This window comes from Scophthalmus maximus, chromosome 20, assembly GCF_022379125.1.
Source record: "Scophthalmus maximus strain ysfricsl-2021 chromosome 20, ASM2237912v1, whole genome shotgun sequence".
Lineage (NCBI taxonomy): Eukaryota > Metazoa > Chordata > Actinopteri > Pleuronectiformes > Scophthalmidae > Scophthalmus > Scophthalmus maximus.
In genome coordinates this window covers 11,868,100-11,888,139 of record NC_061534.1, presented here as the reverse complement: position 1 = coordinate 11,888,139, position 20,040 = coordinate 11,868,100, and the positions used below count along the sequence as shown (strand labels likewise).

The 20,040-nt window shown below is 40.2% G+C and overlaps 3 protein-coding genes across 3 annotated transcripts; 2 read left to right on the top strand and 1 right to left on the bottom strand.

Moving 5' to 3' along the window:
* The first annotated feature begins 368 nt into the window (after positions 1-368).
* On the top strand, positions 369-6,647 carry cplx4a (complexin 4a). Its single transcript, XM_035609303.2, has 3 exons — positions 369-684; positions 2,899-2,986; positions 5,511-6,647. Exons 1-3 carry the CDS (start codon positions 521-523, stop codon positions 5,736-5,738), a joined length of 480 nt encoding a protein of 159 aa, XP_035465196.1. The 5' UTR covers positions 369-520; the 3' UTR covers positions 5,739-6,647.
* Positions 6,648-10,880: 4,233 nt separating this feature from the next.
* Positions 10,881-13,516, top strand: rx3 (retinal homeobox gene 3). Its single transcript, XM_035608252.2, has 3 exons — positions 10,881-11,330; positions 11,511-11,749; positions 12,595-13,516. The coding sequence occupies exons 1-3, from the start codon at positions 11,069-11,071 to the stop codon at positions 13,039-13,041; spliced, it is 948 nt and encodes a 315-aa protein (XP_035464145.1). The 5' UTR covers positions 10,881-11,068; the 3' UTR covers positions 13,042-13,516.
* A 1,336-nt stretch (positions 13,517-14,852) lies between these two features.
* Positions 14,853-16,378, bottom strand: LOC118285015 (gastrin-releasing peptide). The gene is made up of 3 exons (XM_035608291.2): positions 16,140-16,378; positions 15,271-15,512; positions 14,853-15,148 (listed from the first exon to the last, which is right to left on the bottom strand). Exons 1-3 carry the CDS (start codon positions 16,294-16,296, stop codon positions 15,095-15,097), a joined length of 453 nt encoding a protein of 150 aa, XP_035464184.1. The 5' UTR covers positions 16,297-16,378; the 3' UTR covers positions 14,853-15,094.
* Between the last annotated feature and the right edge of the window lie 3,662 nt (positions 16,379-20,040).

Here is a 20,040-nt window from a genome sequence, read left to right as displayed (position 1 = left end):
CTCTCTCTCTCTCTCTCTCTCTCTCTCTCTCCACTGCTTGGTCTCAGCAGTTTAAGCTGCACACGGGCCGTCCCGTACTTAACTAATATGATTAAGCAGCAGTGGGTGAAGGCACCATGCGTGGACACACACACACACACACACACCATCTCACCAAATTCTGATGATGAATTCTGCACCTGGGTCAGAAAAAGAATGCACAAGTGTCAAAAATAGTAAACACAAAAACGTCCACAAAGGTCTGCATGATTTAAAAATAGAGAGAAAACAGGCCATCTGCCTCTTAGTATAGTGGAGCAGGGAGGATTAAATCCAGATTATGTCCGAGGCAAAACGCGCGTGTGTGTGTGTGTGTGTTGCCTGTCATCAGTGTGTCCTTGGTTCCATAGGCAAGCAGCAGGTTAGCTAGAGAGCTACCCACTGGATTTGACAGCTATAGGAAGCCAAAGCGGAGGGCACCATTAGGGGAGCGACGTTATTTTAATCCAGAAAGCAGAGTAAACGGTCCCAGAAACTCAAGATGGCTTTCTTGATCAAGAGCATGATTGGGAACCCCCTGTCAGGAATCGGTCTTGGTGGTGGAGGTGACAAAGAAGAGGAGGCCGCCCCCTCAGATCCAGCCAAGGCGGCAGGGATGACACGCGAGGAGTATGAAGAGTACCAAAAACAGGTGGTGGAGGAGAAGTAAGTAGCAACAAGGACGGTACTTTATTATGAATTCATGCAATTGGTCCATGGAAAACAGTACGGCTGCTGAACCTACTATCTGACCTTGACGAGCTGCTATCCACTTCATCACTGTTTGATTTTCCCTGTTTTGCAACCACACCTAACCATATGATTCACATCCAGACCTGACTGAATGTAAATGCCACTGAATTTATACTTTTTATGTGCGCACAATGTGGTTTTGAGAGACGCACTGAATTTTCTCCATAATAATCCATTGAGGCTAGAGGTCATGCCGGACCTGGATCAATAATCTCCCATAATCTGGCATCTGTTTCTGCATCAAAAACAGCTATGGGTAACATTTTGAGGGACTTTAAACACAATTCAATGTGCAGTTGAAAACATGGACTTCAGTGCTGTAACTGCTACAGCATTTGGACTGAAACCCTAAATAAATTACATGGATAAGGAGAGTTTTTACAATATCTATTTTATTTTATTTTGATAGGCTTTAATAACTCTACGGGTATCTTGTTTTGTCAACCTCCATGTTGCTGTCCTCTAATGCTATGGTCAGTCCATCTCAAATAATGTTCCGGTTCTTTTCAATAAATCAAATATCTCCACAGAAAAACGTGCACAATGTGATCAATGGGATTAATCAATCTTGAAATTCCATTTTGAAAAAATACTGCAAATTGTGTGATTGTATAAATTTGACAAATCTAAATTGACACTTTAGTAAAACATTAGGTTTTAAAGCATCCAATCCAGTCTGTCCGTGTTGCACAAAAGGATTAACCCCAACCTCTCCACTCTCATGTTTGGGGAATTCATTTATTATTTTAAAATGACAACATTCTCCACAATTGTTGAATTTCTAACAATGTATTCACATCCACAACGATAACTCCCGATGCAAACACACCTTTGATTGAAAATAAGAAGACTTTGTATCAGTATCTTTATAATCTTTCTGGCGATAAAGAGCATTTTAACAAATGTGTAGATTGTGGATGGTTTGATTGAAACCTCAGTCCATTGTGTTTTACTACAGGTCAGGTTGTGCCATCTTGGCTTGATTTCAAATCTGCTTGACACAGACTGGCCTAATAATCCTATGTTTAATTGGTTGAGGGAAAGTACGTGAATACTGTCGTAAAATACAGGAATACGGTGATAATCACATTTACATTAACAAAAGGCCTTTGATGATTTATTGATGACTTGTTGAACATAATACTAGACCAGAGTCTCAGTGTGCATTCTATATATTCTGGGGATTAAACAGTGGTGGACCATAAATTAAACACACTTTATTACACAGGTAGCATCAGTGACATATTTGTACTGCATGTTTGGGGAATACTTTTTTTTTGCCAAACTTCAAACTCACCCTGTAAAATACAGTTTAAAGTCAATATATCAAGTGTTATTAACTATTGTAATGACGGTTGCATCAAACCATGTCAAATATCTATGTTGGCTTGAGAAATCACTGAGGGCTCAACAATGACGTTGATTAACTATATAAAATAACTAGAAATTGTACAAAACACAAAATGATACAAACACAGCAGCTATAAATGAATACAGTTAATCAAAATACAATATTCAAATTGACCAAGGGCCTCTTATATCTCTGTTCATGTTCATTTTTTAAGATTCATCTGAATTCAACCATAACAAGACACGCATTAGACTACAACAGCATGTACGCACAAAATACAGTTTTGGCTGTAAAATTGTTGATGGGTCCACTCTTATGCCAATGCACTGATATACAATATGGTGACAAAAAATATTGTCTTTTAACAAAAAGGCAAAATTGGTTAAAGCTAGAATATATAGCTACTGGAATGATATCCCGGTGAAATTAACAAAAGTTAGATTTGGTCATGAGCTTGATATTGTAATGAGAAACACAATAATTTGTCCGATCGAGCTGATGTTTATTTTTAAACTGACTGGAGAGACATTGATAGTAAAATCGAATAAGACACGGGGAAGGTATTTTGTTTGATGAAATCCCAATAAAAAAAAACATTATTATGCTGTTCTTGAACCACTGATACACTGAAGACAAAAAATGTACCTCTCTGACCGATTGTGCTCTCCAGAAAAGATATTAACTGAGACTATATTGTTTACTTTGACTGACAGTGGACATAACCAACAGAAAAACTGACTTTGGTAATAATATTTGTTTTTTTATGTCTATTTCAGGATGGAGAGAGATGCAGATTTCTTACACAAGAAGGCAGAGAGGGCAACACTCAGGGTTTGCCTCAGAGAAAAATACAGACTGCCAAAGGTAAACAGCTGAGGATTTATATCCCTACAGTTTTACTTTAATTCATATTTTAAAACTTCATTTCGTATCATACATCAATAAATTATCCTTGCTAGGAACACAAAGGCGTAGTGGTTGACTCTAAGTCAAACATTTTCAAGTTAACACATAACCATGACCCCTTAGAGTATTTAACTTGTATAAGCACTTTATAAAATGATATTAACTGACCTTATTAATAACAGATATAAGGACATGTTTTTTTATAATGTATAATCAATTTTTTTTACTACTTATACTATTCCATTCAATGTTTATACACCAGCCTCCGCTCATGTGTGCCCAGAGGAGTTAATTATTCACAAATAAGATAATAAACACTAGTCGGGGTATAAGAGCAAAACATTTCTTGTTGCTTTAACTTGAGACTAATTTTGCAGTTTGTGGAGCAATTTGTATTATTTTTCATTTAGGTTATATTGTCCTTTTCTCAGTAGGCTATATGACTAGTAAAAAATATTAGTCAGGTCTTATTATATGGCTTTATTCTCCAGTGACTGGCAGGATGTCATGACTGAGGTAAGTGTGTGCAACAAATAGCTGCTTCATGGTGAGCTGAGGTTGCCTTTATCTAACGGGAGCACTTGGCAGCTGCGGCCTGGAAGACAGGAGGTGGAGGCCATGCCAGTAGATTAGTGACAAATGCATTCAACGGCGTCCTGGAGACGTGAGCCTATGTGTGCCATATTGCACCTTGAGTCTTACCAGGCCAAATGCTGCTGAGCAGGTGTCCCAGGCTCATTAGGGAGCGACAGGCAGTGTGAACTGGCTTCAGGGAAAAAACAACACTCTACCTCTGGTGGATGTAAACTGAGCAGTTGCATGATTGAAAAGAAGGACTCGTAAAGAAAAAAATAAGCGCTAATGGAAGGAGCAAAAAAGGTATGTTGGGATTTCCTTTATGCCTTTGAAGGATAAATAGTACAGGGTCTCAGAATGCTATAAATTAATCTGCTGATCCAGCATTACTTGTAAATATCTTTGTGTTTCTTTGTGGCAAAATCCCTTGTACAGGTTTTCTAATGCCGCAGTTTTTATTCATATGAATGCAGGGATGACCTTGGCTGCTGGAGGCATTTCCAACAGCCTCCTGCAACAGACACTCTATTCTTCCATTTTCTGTTTTAAACAATGGACTCATTTCCTTTTACTCTTTGTCTTTTAAATTGAAACAACACATTTATGATGAAGACAACGCCAGGAGGCTATGCATACAGTATAAATGTAATTATCTTTCCTTAAACGATGTTTGCATTGAATGGCAATTTGAAAAACACCAACCTACAAAAGCCAGAGTGTCTTTATTTGAGCTGAAATATGCATTTAAACGTATTTCCCACACCATAACAATAAGGCACCTAAAGGCATCCTGTTCTGTTTATTCTTTTCTTTTAATCGTTGTGGGGTTGGACACACACATACAAATGTGATTTACTGTATGTATATGTACATATATTTCATAGCACAAGTAGACAGTATGAGCAGAAACAGGAAGTTGGTGCTGTTCGTCCACTGGAATTAGAGTCCCGCGCGACACCATAGTGGATATCTTTAGACCATCGTTGGGATTCAGAGAGGAAAGGCTAAGGCAGGTCCGAGATAATCCCACAGATTGAAGTTTAAAGTAGTCACAGTACCGTGGCTATTGCATGACTCTTCCAGATACTAAGTGATTAGATTTAGTTTGTTGGAAAAGGTTTTAAATTGAGCATTTCCATGATGCTAGAGCACAAAAGTGTGGAGATTGTAGGGTCAAAGGAGACTTCACTTCATACCTGAATTAAGACTTTGTTAAGTTATGAATGTGTAACATTAGAGGGAAATAATGGAATTAATGGATCATCTTTTTTTGCTGTTCTTTTTTTTAGGTTTATGTACAGTTTAGTTTTGGGATGCGTCCTGGTGAACCCGACTGACATATGCAGTGTTTATTAGATCTGAGTGTGGCAGCGGAACTACGAATGTTTTGGAGACCAGGGAGCCAGGCGGAAAGTTAATCCTGTAACAATCCTTTAAGTCAGTCTTTAGGTTGTTTACCTCTGCACATATTAATTCAGTGCTATAAATATGTAGTCTTTTTTATAACCAAGGAAAACCACAAAACCTCATCTTGGGTAGCATCTTAAAGACTTTAGATGAGTGAAGTGACAGTTGGCAGCATTGTTTTAACTTTTAAAATGTTTAAGTAAAAAGAGAGACATGACGTATTTTCAAAATCTGACTGAGAAAACTGAAATAGAACTGACTAAGAAAAAAATCTATTTCCTATGGCATTTGTGAAATTTCAAATGTACAAAGTTCCTCTGTAGAATAATAATTTGCTCTGCAGGTGCACGAATTGTGGTCGTGCATACAGGTATAAAAGCTGATATTACCTTGGTCGCTAATATCAGTAATCAGATTTATGTTGTAATACCCTCCACTGACATGTCATATGTGTTTCTGGGTTCTGACCGTGTTTTCCGGCTGATGTTGTCATCTGCAGAGCGAGCAGGACGACAACATGCTTGAGATGGCCGGGGACGACGTGGACGTGCCCGAGGAGCTGCTCAAGATGGTGGACGAGGACGCCACGGAGGAGGAGGGCAAGGACTCCCTCATGGGCCAGATTCAAAACTTGCAGAACATGGACATGGACCAGCTGAAGGAGAAGGCCTCCGCCACCGTCACCGAGCTGAAGAGCAAGGCCGAGGAGAAGTGCTCCGTCATGTGAGCGGCCTGCGTTTAAATAATGAGGAAAACTCAATTTCACCATTCTCCTGGAATCTACAGACCAAGCTGTGTACGGAAGTCTGGGATTCAGAAAACAGTGTAAAATGCCTACGAAAATTCACATTTACTAAAGCACTAAAAAGGCAAATCATCTTCCTGAAATACAAAGAAATGCGCCCAGTCCCATCGGGGTGGTATATTCTTACTGTTACCAGTCTGCATCTGGGAAACTGATACACTGTAACAGTTTCCCTGTTAGCCTGTAACTGAATGGATAGTTTACAATCATGTTCCAGGTGCCCCGCCTCTCCCCTGTATTCTTAGTTTAATAACATGCAAATAATGTGATTTTCCCTGAACGTCCCTGCAAAGGATTTCTTTTCACATCTCTTTTGTATGGTCACAGTACAAAAAATGATACAGGGAAAAAATGCTGATTATTTGTGTTCTTTTTTCTCTGTTTGCTGTAAAATAAGACAGTTTATTCTCTAAAACTGCTTTTCTTTTACATTAATAACAATATACCAAGACTTGCTTTCAAAAAAAACCTTATCCAAGTTAAATACCAATCCTTTCTGTGTGTTTCAACTGTCCTTTGGGTTGTCGGTTATTCTAGATTGTTTGTTTTTTTTGTATGTGGTGTTTGAATTAATTCTGAATTTTAGATCTTTTTAGTCTTGACATGTTCATCTACTGTATCTTTCTCCACATACACAGTTAAGCAGTTCAGTAAGCCTGAAACATTTGCAGAGACATTTGCAGATTTGCACAAATCATCATTTAAAAAATATTGAGTGATTTATACCATGCAAATTAATCAATGTACATAAACACTGATGAAATATATGGAGGTACTTAAACCTGAGAAAAGAACATTTTATTGTTCAAATAAAGATGTATATTGAACACATGAAATGTGTCCGTGTCGTGAAGCTTGAAAAGCCTCTTCCTCCATTGGTTTGCATTGCTGCGCAAACATAATGCCACTATATCTCTCAACCTATTTATACACTGTAAATGACACTTTAATTTTTCAACGTATTTTTTCACCATTAATATATTCTTATTATTCCTCTGTTTTTTTGTGTGCACCCCTACATGCTTTGATTAAAACTCAATTCAGACTTCTAGAAATAATAGAAATAGAAATAATAGAAATTCAACTACTTCAGCATATTTTCAGCTCAAGACTTAACTTAAGCTTTCAGCTATTAAACTTTCTATTCAGCATTTTGATATATTGTTATATTTTTTGAATTGTTTCATGCTTTTTTTTCCGGTGGGAGGCAGGAAGCCTGGCAACATTCGGCCCAGTGCTGAGACCAGGCTAGCCACCGCCTGCTAACTGGCTAGCTAATTGTAAATGTGTGCTGATTGTAAATGGCCTGTCCGTCGCATTCCTGACAGATACCACTTTTCACTGGCAATGGGTGGGAGGGAGGTGAAGAGGTGTATTGGCTAGTCAGCTCAGGCGTTAATACTGGGTCATAATTCATGCCGGCACCTCGCAGCGTGTAATATCGGTGTCACATGTCGAAAGAAATTTGTGACTGTCTCGCAGACTTTGTGAAACTTGCTGCAAAAATGTTAACTACGTTACTATATATCTTCTTTTTACACGTGCAAATCAAATCTGTGCACACAAAACTTTGTTTGACGTCGAGTTTTTTGTTTTACAAATTCACACATTCAGATATGTGAATGCCTTTTTTACATGCACACACAAGGTGACCAACTCTTCGTACAACTTAAACTACCTTGCAGACTACCTTTACAAATTCAAGCCAGAAAATCAGTTTAGCTTAATTGTGATGTCTTTATGTGTAGGTCAATTATTTAAACTATTAATGATCTTGAATTTGGTTTTTGCTAGAGCTTATTAACTGTTACGTCACTGCACGAGGATTTATATCTGGATTTCCCATTGTAAAATCCTAAATTGAAAATGGTCGACCATATAGAAATCCTGCTGTTAAAACAAAATTAAAAATGTGTTCTTTTGACCAGCTACGATTAATACCATCTACCTGAATCAAAGGCTTATGCAGTGAATTAAGAAATTGGTCTTAATTTAATTGGGCATTATCCAAACACTTATTAGGGAAGATTAGGCAGAACGAAGGGGGGAGACAGGAAGGAATCCTCAACATTCAGAGTTTCACAAGAACCCAAGTCTAAATGGCTGTGGATTTGTAAAGTCTGGAGATTACCATCTAATAGGATCAGCGTAGCCAAGGTTGTCAGCCTGTGCCCTCTCTCTCTCTCTGTCTCTCTCTCTGTCTCTCACTCTCCAGATGGGGATATGAGAGGACAGACGTCTTCCAATGCCACATATCTCATTCTTCTTCTTTAAATAGGAAGCTAAGCTACCAGCTAGGCAAATTACACATCATAATAATAATAATACATTTCATTTATAGAGCACTTTTCATTGCTAAAAGCAATCTCAAAGTGCTAGCGGCTAGAAACAAGATAAAAGAAGTATAAAAAAAAATAGGTTTAAAAAGACAAAAAACATCGGTAGAAAGAAAAAGTACAAAAATTTAGTGGAATTCTTGTTTAAAAAGAAAGGTTTTAGGCCCTTCTTAAAAGAGAGAGTGCTTTGTGGAGCTTTGTAGACAGTCTCATCCACTCAACAATCGTTCCCCATCTGCGGGAACCTCAAGACGTTCGCACACTAACAGTTCCACACTCAAATCTATGAAAATATGAAGCTGGAGGTTTAGCACTGACAAATGATTTCTAACCAGGCGCTGCTCAAAAAAGTTAGTCAGCCAGTTAGCGAGCTCAAACGGTTGAAATGATTGACAGTTGAAGTACCAAAGTCATGGAAGAGCAGCTGATGGCTATGTTGGGCTGACGGTTGAAATGTCCGAGAAGGAGCCTAGTAATGTAAGTGTAAAGGTGGCCAGTCAGTCGAGGGCTGTGCAGTGTGTGTAAACCTCCCTCCCCGACACTTTCCGAGACTTTCTTGCGCGTCCCTCTTCCATGCCGGAGGTCAGGAGTTCGAGGCAAACTAAAAAGATCACACTCAATTGAGTCCATTTGTTAGCAATGCAAAGGGTCTGTTCATTCGAAATATTAAAATACCAGATTATTTTTACAGGTACATGAAAATGTAAGGAGCAATAGACCCACTTTATGAACTTATATACTGAAGTATATTTAAAATTAAAGACATTTTATTGATGCGTGACACATTATATTATATATTATGTACTAATTTTAGACGTATGATAATCCCCTCTGAAATGCAATGGGAAAACCTTGCAGGTAATGGAAATACACTAGTTAAGTAGCGGTATCACAAAAGTGTTCTGTGGTATTTGACTGAATGCAATCAGTTTCTCTCTGTCGCTGGCTACTGATGATATTTTAGACAACATGCCAGCAGCATTTTTTCCTGCAAGAGCTCCTGCTGGTCCTGTATGACCAAGTGGTCTGAACAGAGCTGTGACCTCAGCACCCAGCTCTTTAGAGGTGGCGATAAGCCCCGAGGCCTTATCGCGCAACACCGCTAATGCTCTTGTGTGGGAGCAAATCTGCACCATGCAGGATCCTAAATATTTGTTCAACACCCCCCTGAATACTGAAGGCCGTTCTGCATAAATGCATGAGACAAGACATATAACCCTGCAAAAGACTCAAAGATTGTTGTTTTGCACTTTGGTCTATGGATTAAACAAACAAGAAACAACGTGTTAATAGATGAGTTTGAAAAAAGAACATTGGTGAAGCTGGACTCGCGGCACACCGGGGGCAGAGCACTGTGGAGGGGGCCCTTCTGATGAAGTCACTAACAACAACAAAAAACAGGTTGCAAGTCGCTTGGAAAGTTTCAGCACCGAGGACAGTAAGCAGCGCTCTACGTGCATCGGTTGACAAAACAGTTCAGAACCGCGACTAATGGACAGCAACAGGTGCAATGTGTCAGTACCAGGTCTGCCTTAACAAACATGAAATACTCACAGCAATCTATAAAACTATACAAGGCCCACATACACATAAAAGAATGAATGACATGTTATCGATGTGTGACAGATCTTCACACAGGTTTGAGGGTCAGGGGAATCCTACTGGGGAGAAAAAGACACGTTTTCATCTGGTTTCAGACATACATCTGGAAACCAGATGAATTTCAAACTTATTTTGAGTTGGATTATTTTTCCACTCATGCTTTTTTAATTCGTTCCTAAGAAATCTGCACATTTTTGTGCACACGAAACACAAGATTACAAGAGAGCTGAGTAGTTCAGAGTTGTGGCTGTATAAATAAAGTTTGGGATGAATTGCCTTTAAAACTTCCTGGTGTTAATTAAAACACACACAAACAACCCTCCTCCCTCGGACAAACAAAGGATAAGGTCACCTTCTGTGATTAGGAAAACCTAAATAGTTTTAAGGGTTTTAACCCTTTTGAGTGAAATAATGTAATCCCCTTAAGAGGGATTACCATACTGCTGTCAATCTTTGTTTGCTGTTAAGTGGTTATAGTTATTGTTTGGGCTTTGTAACCCTATTTGACTCAACACCTGTAAGAACTGGTTAACAGAGTTAATAGACCGGTTTAGGAATCATTAGCACACTATTTAATTGAATTAATGACAAAATGAAAGAATTTATATTACTCGTATTCAATTTGTGTGAAGAGGTGCAATATTTGCCCTGGAGGGCAATAAAACAAACACTTCTTGGAATAAATGAAATGTCTATTCATTTTGGCGACAATATCTTGACGCTTTGATTAAATATTAAGCTGTCATCTTGCAATCCATGTCCTGACCAGAAATCTTGTAATTAGGATTTTGTTGTACCTTAATCTGTTTGCCTAATCTTCCTCTCTTTTTTTTTTTTTCTTTTACAGACTGACATGACATGACATCTGGAGGAGTGGAAAGATGGTTTTAAGATTTATGTAAGACGGTTTAGAGCCAGCATCGACTGACTGGTGCCCTTGAGATTGGGAGGAGCTAGGGGAGGCTGGTGCCTGCGCGGGCGCACAGTCACCCCTAAATCCAGAGGGGCCAAATCCGACGGGACGTCCTCTCTCTGACGTGCAGCGGGGGTGCCACATGAGCAGGGGGTCGTGCACCCGGGCGCCACTTTAAAAGCCCCCTCTGAAGATGCCCCACAACCACTGCGCAAGACGGCTTTACTGGTGCGCATCTCGTGCGCAAGTTTTCCCAACACCCCTCGGGCTATAAACTGAAATCTACAACTTTGAGCACGAGAGCAGCGACGCGTCTGGAGAGAGGACGTTGGAGAGAGAGAGAGAGAGAGAGAGAGAGAGAGCGTGGTACTTGTTGTCCATCTGCCGCACCCCGCCGACCAATGTGGCTCCTCGGATCAGCCTCCCAGGTCGTGGTGATGGATGAGCGCCTGTCTCCCAGCGCACGCGCGCTCCAGTGCGCGGGGAACCACCCGTCCACGGTCCACAGCATCGAGGCCATACTGGGATTTAAAGAGGACACGATCTTCCACAAGTCGGCCTCCTGCAGCCTGGCGGAAAAAGTTCTGGTCCAGGATGCTGAGCGCAACGGGAATGGAATTGTGACTCCGGGGAAGAAGAGTCACTACTCGGACAGTTTTGACAGTGAGTAGAGTCCGTTCTTTTTTTCGCTTATATATGACAGATGTGTCGTATCAAAGTGTTTGAAAGTTTTTTTCAACAGGACTACTTGTGTTGACGAAAATTAAGAAATAGACTTGACAACAACAATAAAGAATCCACACTTTATAATCCACGTGTGCTCACGCGCCCTCGTCCCCGCAGGTGTGTGTTGCGCCAGCGGCGCCGCCGAAGCCGCGGTGTGTCCGGACTCGCCGGACGGGGACGACGGCAAACTGTCCGACGACGAGAACCCCAAGAAGAAGCACCGGCGGAACCGGACCACGTTCACCACCTTCCAGCTCCACGAGCTGGAGAGGGCTTTCGAGAAGTCCCACTATCCGGACGTGTACAGCCGCGAGGAGCTGGCGATGAAGGTCAACCTGCCGGAGGTCCGGGTGCAGGTTCGTCCCGGGCAATAAGACCTCTGCATGAAATATGTTTCTTCTTTTTGCCTAACCATATACCAAAATAATATTTTCAATAAAAACAACAGATATTTAAAAAAAAAAAAAAGTTAGTTTCATTGGTTTTTGAGTTAAAGAAATGACATTTGAATGTAATGAGCTCGCATGAATGTGATGTATCAGACGTTTACTCTCACAGCGGGATCATGAATATAAAAGCTTATTATATACTCATATCATTTTCTTTTTTTTTATAGCCCATTGTTTATTGATTACTTTTGCAATTCCCAGTCGCTCAAGTTGTTTTGGAAGAATTGGTGCAGAGGGAACAGAAATTGCTATTTCATTTTTAATTTCTTTGACTTTTTAACACCGAAAATGATTTTTATTTTATTTACAAAACGTCTGGTTCAGTTCAGTTATGAAGAAAGTGTGACTTTTTATCCGCAGCATCGTCACTCAAAGAAATTGGAAGATTGGAAGATCAGTCACATTCTGAAAATATGAATACACATCTGTGTGCATCATTGTCGATCATTTCAATTTGAAGCACAGTGCTTATAGTTTAAAAGTCTTAATCTTCACTCAAACATCTCAAACTCTCTTCCTCCAGACTTCTAAATGTTTAAAAACGTATGATAACACATTTTTACATTTTAAATAATACAAATAAAAATCCATAACTCTTTAAACTTACAGCCAGTGATGGTTTCCCGCTTTAAATGTTTGTTTTTGTCTGTCTCTCTTTATCTATTGTGTGTGAGCTATAGATAAAGGGGACTAACAACACATGAAGTTGTTAGAAGTGAATTGAAAATAAAGATCCTCCCTTTTCTCCTCAGGTGTGGTTCCAAAACCGACGGGCCAAGTGGCGCCGGCAGGAGAAGCTGGAGGTGAGCTCCATCAACCTCCAGGACACCTCCGCCTCGCTGCTCTCCCTGAGCCGCTCCCCCACCGGCTCCCTGGGCTCCGGTCTGCAGCTGGACCCCTGGCTCTCCACGCCCATCACCACCTCCACCTCCCTGCAGTCCCTCCCGGGATTCCTCAGCGGCTCGCAGGGCCTCCCGGCCACGTACACCCCTTCTCCTCCCCCTTCCATGCCCTCTTCCTTGCCGGCCTCCTTCCTCAACTGCCCGGCCCTGGGACACGGCCCTCACCTGCCCCACATCGGCTCTATGTGCCCCCCGCCCCCGGCATACCAGTGCTCTGCTGATCCGAGAAACTCCAGTATTGCCTCACTGAGGATGAAGGCTAAGGAACACATTCAGTCTATTGGGAAAACGTGGTGATGCCGAGTGGAGGTCAGACATGAACACCTGCTGCTTCTTTTCACAAACACGGACTTCGTCCTCCTGGTGACGGGGTTGCACTTGGTTTTGGGAGTTTTAAAAAGTAAGACGTGCAGTTAACATCTAGGGTTTCAAGACATCCTTGTCAGTTGAACATGACCCTCTTGAGAGGTTTGACACAAACTGTGAAAGGACTGTAAAAAATATGGAACTGCTGATTAGACAGAGTTTTCTGTTGCTTTTCTTCTCCTTCATCTTCTCTGCTTTTTACTGTAAAGTTTTGATTGTTCATTCAGACCAGTCTCATTCCTACCCTGTGTTATGTCATCAATATAACAAATACACATCCCGTATCTACCCATGTGTAAGTATTTATTCTGTTGTTGTAAATGGAGCACTCCTCATTGTCTCCTGCTGGCTTGTTGTTGTTGTTGTTTTTTTACCTGACAGGTTTATTCGATGTGAACCACTTTCTTTATACAATAAACTCTCTATGTAAAATCAACAAAGAAAATGATGACTAATCAAAGTTTTCTCTTATATTTGAGACATTTGTCGTAAAGTCCTGAAAGACTATGATGCACAATGAAATATGTAGGAGAGTATAGCATTAACTATCAGAAGTAAAGCACCAATCTCACATTTATGTTAAAATATAGAGCATCATTTGTCGTGATGCAAATAAATAGTGGATGGAACCTAAGCAGACAGCAATATGGACAATTCTGATTATAGCGTCCCTCAGTGGTGGACAACTGTCAGGCTGGGGAAAAACTATTTTCCAATCAGAGCAAGAAAACAAATTTTACATCAAATGCAAAGTCAGTGATGAAGTGAACATTGTGGAGCTTTCTGGCTGTTTTTTTTTTAAACTATTCTGTTGTGTCATAATAAGGAGAATTTGCAGCTGCTGTCTAAATCCCTCCAGTGAGATATATATATATATATATATATATATATATATATATATATATATATATATATATATATATATATATATATATATATATTAGTTCCCATTTTCCTGACTGGTTACAGGCTCAAGTAGATCCACCCTGCCGGCTGTAAATCCCCAAATATCTAGATCTTTATGTTATTAAGTTGCATACCTACGTGGCATTTGATATCTTATTTAAAGCAGCATTAATTAACACGGAGGGCGTGTTATGAAGGAGTTTCTCCTTGGACCCCCAGACTTGCCCTCTATGTTTCAGAGAAACGAGTTTGTCAACCCACTTATTTCGTCGTCATTAGCTCCCGTAAAACCTTATCCCATTCGCTCCCGGGATTAGACTCGTAACGATGGGGTGAAAGTAGCTTGTTCGTCCATTGTGCCCCAATCAACCGTGAAAAACCAGGGGAAGAGAACAGAGGAGGAAAAACTGTCCTTTGGCTTTAAGAGAATGATGTGTGCAGCCAAATTGTTTCAATTAGCATGTTCCATTGTCTGTAACCCCTGAGGGCTAATTACAGGCCCCATCATCATCCATCCTACTGTCCCACGTGTGTTTCTCCCTTCTAATGAGAAAAAGCAGCATCGAAGTGAATTGAGTTGACCATAAACTTCTCCTTGTGATCTGTTTTAATTTGTAATTATGATCATTTTAAACCCTTCATACTTTACCTTATTGGTAACAGAGAATCTACAGATGCTCTTAAAACGTTAATGTTGCGCCATCTGGTGGTACAAACCTGTCCCTGCACTGGAGGAGTGAACACGAGAGTGTCTCATAGTGGTGCCTGTGTAATGTCTGATCAATAAAAGACCATTAACAGAATGGTGTGCAAAGCACGATGAGACATCCACAATGCAGTTATCACAAGGTTCAATTTATTCAGGCTTTTTTCTTTTTTTGGGGCTTATGCAACATAAAGTTTTCGAGCCAGTCTGCATGTCTGCAGTGAGACATTTAAAATTACAGATAAAATAATTTCCCAGTGGGTTTCCGCCCTCTTCTTACAGCAGGGAAACTTTCCAGTGTAGATATGTGATTGCAGGGCACGTGTTAATTATATACCGATGATCGCTTTTCAAACAGAATCCGTCAGGCCTTCAGGTGGAGTCATCGCCTCGCAGTTTCAAAGCCAGAAGACGCAGGTGCGACATCTGCAATGCAGTGATGAATAAGAGAAACGTACATAACCATGGCATCTTATTTCTAAAAAGCTAAACTAAACAAAACAACTCCAATAGACGCATAAATGAGGAGGTCAAATCCAAAGACTGACCTCTCTGAGGTACTTGTCCCTGTCCTCTTCTCTCCAGCTGCTGAGCAGCCGGAGCAGCCCGTCTGCAGCTTTTGGCTTCATCTGGTTCTGGTTCTTTTGCTGCAGCAGAGCCTCCATCAGAGGCTGGTATCGGTCCAGCTCCGTGACCCCAGCTCCTTCCGAGGTCGCGAGGTAGTCACCGTCAGGGTTTGCCTCCCGCTGCTCAGGCAGGCTCTCGACGCTCTTCTTGCCCATCAAATGACCTGCAGAAGTTGGATAGAGAGAGGGCATGACGGTGACCTGATCTGTGTGTGTGGTCAGTCACATGTGTGAGTTAGCGTAATGTATCCGTCTTCACACTGTAATAGTGATAGTATTAATAGTCTAAATGTCACTGCATATTTAGGCTGGATGGTTGGAAAACTATCTAATGCAGTGGGCTCAATATATGTTTCCGGTGAAACAGATTTCTCTTCTAAAGAGAGTATGTTTGCTTGATTAAATTCAATATTTTCTTTTTACTGTCATTGACGAGTCCATCAAGATAAGACGATTTAAAAAAGAAGAAAAAAAGAGCTACATGTCCATTACAATAATGGGGGTTGTGAGAGCTGACACACACCATGAGAAGATTATAGGAAGGTTATTATTATTATTATCATTATTGTCATTATTGTTGTTGTCGCAGTCAAACTATTATTGTGATTAGTGAACTGCTATTTACTTCAAAGACTGACAGTCTAAATGATATCTGCTTTTGATGCACGGTATAGACTAATTTGATTGTAATATCAACGCCCATCGTGGTGCACGCTTCTAGTTGCAATCGATGAAATCAACACGTGTCACAATCATATCATGTGAAATATCTGGAAGAGGCTTCCTCTTACCTACAGCCCAGTGGTTGCCCCGCGGGTACACCTTCGCAGCCCCCGCAGCGGCCGGACTCTCCGAGCAGTGCAGCACGCAGGGCAAAGTGGCCAGAATAATGAAAAGTGGCCACACCGGTCTGCAAGTCCACGAGCAGCACAAGCACACTCCGCCCATGATATTAGAGCCAAACGGGATGAAAACCTGATGTGAACAACTGTGTAATATCAACTCGCTGTGGTGCGCAGAGAGCGTTCGAGTCCCGATGCCTTCAAGGACAGATGCGACCAACGGTGAAAGTTAAAGTGCCCCCCCCCACACACAGCTGCACGTCAGCGCCTTTTTTTTTTCTTTTTTTTTTAAGTACAATGGGTGTGAGGAAAAAAAATGACGAGGACAAATTATTATCTATAGCCTGTAATTATTGGGCCCTTTTTTTCCTTTTTTTTTCTTTCTTTGTTGGTCCAGAGCTCGTCAACGTCATCTCACGCTGATGGACGGGTCCCGTCGGTAATTGCTTCCGTTTCGACCATCCCAGCAATGTGGAAGAAGAAATGACTTGGATTATTTATAATTGATCCAAAAATGAAGCGTTTATAATGTGAATATATTTTAGTTCCAAATATTCCTGCTTGAAAAATATTGATAATGCAACAGGGTCCCTTTCACAGTACAGTAAACTCATTCTTATTTTTGAAGCACTGACATTTGAGAAGTATTATAATGTTGAAGCGGAGTTCATTATAACGAACTGGTTATTTTGTTTTAACATTGACTAATTTTAAATGTACAAACGTGAAATATGCGAGCTTGATTTTTAATGGTGAAATGTAGTGGAGTCCATAAAAAGGAAGAAATATTGAGTAAAGTAAGGGTGCCAACATGTTTTAGATAAAGCTACTCAGACTCACGATGGATATCATTTCATCCAACACATTCTTCCTTGTCAAACCCAACGATTGGCACCTACATTACCCAAAATGCAACGCCACTACCCACAGGTGTGTTGTGGATGCAGACTTGCTTGAGGCCTTGTAGCAGCTGAGCCTGGAGCCCAGGTGAGGAGCGGACCATGTTGGTCTGGTGAGCTCACTTATTTCTGAATCCACGTTCACACTTGTAGTCTTAAGACCCGACTGACGCTGACTCAAGTGACCTCACATTGTGCTGTACTGTAATCGTACTGTCCATGTCTTAACCAATCATTGTTTAGTCCAAATGGTGAGAGGAAATCTGCAAATTGCCTCCAGTTTTGTGCTATTGTGAATAAAATGCAATTTTCCAGTCAGGCATCACATTGTTTTCGGAGCCAAGGAAATGACGCAGCATGTATCAGGTCAAACAAGATGCCATGAATGACGATGATGAATATTTTTGCTGCAGCCAACACCTGTCGTGTACTCAGTTTCAAATATTTGACAATGCGGCATATGTGAACTTGTTTTGCATTGTCCCCATCATTTATCGGCACAGCTTATTGCTGCACACAGAGCCCCCTGGAAAGGTCAACAGTGTGAATTAAGCAGTCCTTAAAAACACAGTAAAGCGCCCATGCGTGTGCCTGAGTGAAATTCTCAAACTTGACTGATCCCTTTCATGACCATATTGACATACAGATTGCTGGAGGAAAAGAATAGATGAGGACAGATAAGGAGTCCATGTGCTCGTCCGTGAGCGTTCACAGGTATAAGTAACATTTCGCCTTGAAAAGGTTGAAGGTTTCCTCTGGTTATTGTCCAGAGGAACCCCCCCCCCCCCCCCACACACACACACACACACACCCAAGCAGGATATTAGAGAGTATCTCTGGCTCATAGCGTATCACATCCCTTGTCCAAGGCTGACCTTAACCAAACAGGATGAGCCCCATATGGTCAAAGGGCAGCCGCAGGTAGGACACAGAGCAGTGCCAGCTGAGATATCGGTTGGTTTATGTTTATGTGAGGCAACAAGGTCCTGCTCGTGATCGTGTACCAAGAAAATTTTCTGAAACAATCTGTGTGTGTGTGTGTGTGTCTGTGTGTGTTTGTGTGTGTGTGTGTGTGTGTGTGTGTGTGTGTGTGTGTGTGTGTGTGTGTGTGTGTGTGTGTGTGTGTGTGTGTGTGTGTGTGTGTGTGAAATTTAAAGCATCCTTGGCTCCCTTGAAAGGCGCTTTGTAAATATATAAATAAATATAAATATAACTTATTATTATTGTTTTTATTATTATCCTTATAGTTATTATGGAAATTGCTTATTAAGAGGTTTGATTTATGTGTTAAAAGTGCATAACCCTACTATAATTGACTGCGCTCATATATCATAACCTTAAAAAAAAATGTTTTAAAACCCAGCAAATTAATCTTTAAAAATGTCAAACAAAGTGTACTATTGAAAATATGAACTTATTATCTTTCTTCCCTCATAAGGGCAGTGAAGGTTTATTATAAATATTATTATTATTATTTTTTATCAGTAGTAGAAGTAGTAGTAGTATTTAAGATTTATTCAAGAAGGGTACCTGTTGTTTTTGTACATTGTCATCCTCTGCTGTGTAGAACTTCATAAATCAGTTAAAGGTGACGTTAAAGAGAAAAATATGAACAATTCTTTAATATGTACAACTATCAAAAAAAATATATTATTGGGGACCCAAGACACCAGGTGGCACTGTGGGGTGAATATAGAAAAGATTCAAAGCTGCATCAGTAATTTTAGTTTTGAGATTTTGTATCTACATCATTATATAACTTACGGACATGAAATTCACATTTACTGGCATTAATATTATTTTTAGAATGTAGTAATACATATTGTTAACAAATTGAACTGTTGTTATTATATCAGTTAAACACTCATGACTCAAATTTGTGCTGCGCAAGTTTCATTTGACTTGATTTGACTTATTTCATAGACAACAGAGTGAAGAGTAAGTGATAAAATATCTTCCTATCAGTGAGCTGTGGAAATAACATCCTGTCAGTTTCCTATTCATACTGTTCATTCTTCCAAATGTCAAATGACACAGTAAGTGCTCTGTCTACATGGTGTGACGACTGTAATAATACTAATGTTTTATGAAAAGTAAAAATGAGGCAATTAAGGGAGGCCTTTCAGCAGGGGGGTGTCAATAACGACAGGCGGTTTTCCATTCTGACATCTCCGCTGTTCGTCACAGTTGTGACTAAATCACCAGGCAGCTGTCCAATCAGCGACCGCGAAGGTAGTGCTGGGATTTATAGAAACAACAAGTTTTGCTTTGTGTTGTTAGACACGAGAATGAATGAATCCTTGTGTTAAAAATGTATTTTGAATGTCAAGTTAAAATGCTGCTACCTCCTCATACTCATTTTTAAAGTTGGCAAAATCATCTTATTCCACAATATCTGACAGTATCACGTAGCCTATATGTCTAGATTCTGAAGCAGAATGTAGAATATTTGAAGCAATAAAAATATGCAGTGTTTTCACTCAGCTTCAGTGACGAGCTGGAACGAGCCAGCTCGTCACTGAAGCTGAGTGAAAACACTGCATATTTTTATTGCTTCAAATATTCTAATAGGATTTTGTGGGTTTGGACCATGTTTGACTATAAAGCAGGTTAGGAATTCAGAAAAAAAAATCAGAAACAAAAGATAAAACAACTCTTGTAGTGTAGTTCACCCTGCACCAAGTCAATAACTTGTGGTAACAGGGTTCACTTTTTTGTTTCTAGGGTTACAATTGGGATTCAAAAATGTTGGGGAGTGGAATGTTAATGTACGGGAAGCCTAAAGTCAATCATGGAAAACATCTATCAGGGTTCTGTCTTCAATTTTTCAGGACATTATTGACATAGTGTTTGGATCACACATATATTCTATAGGGCTAAAAAACAAATACCAACAATTTCAAATCTGGACAAATAATACCGCTGAGATTATGCATATACCACGATGTTCC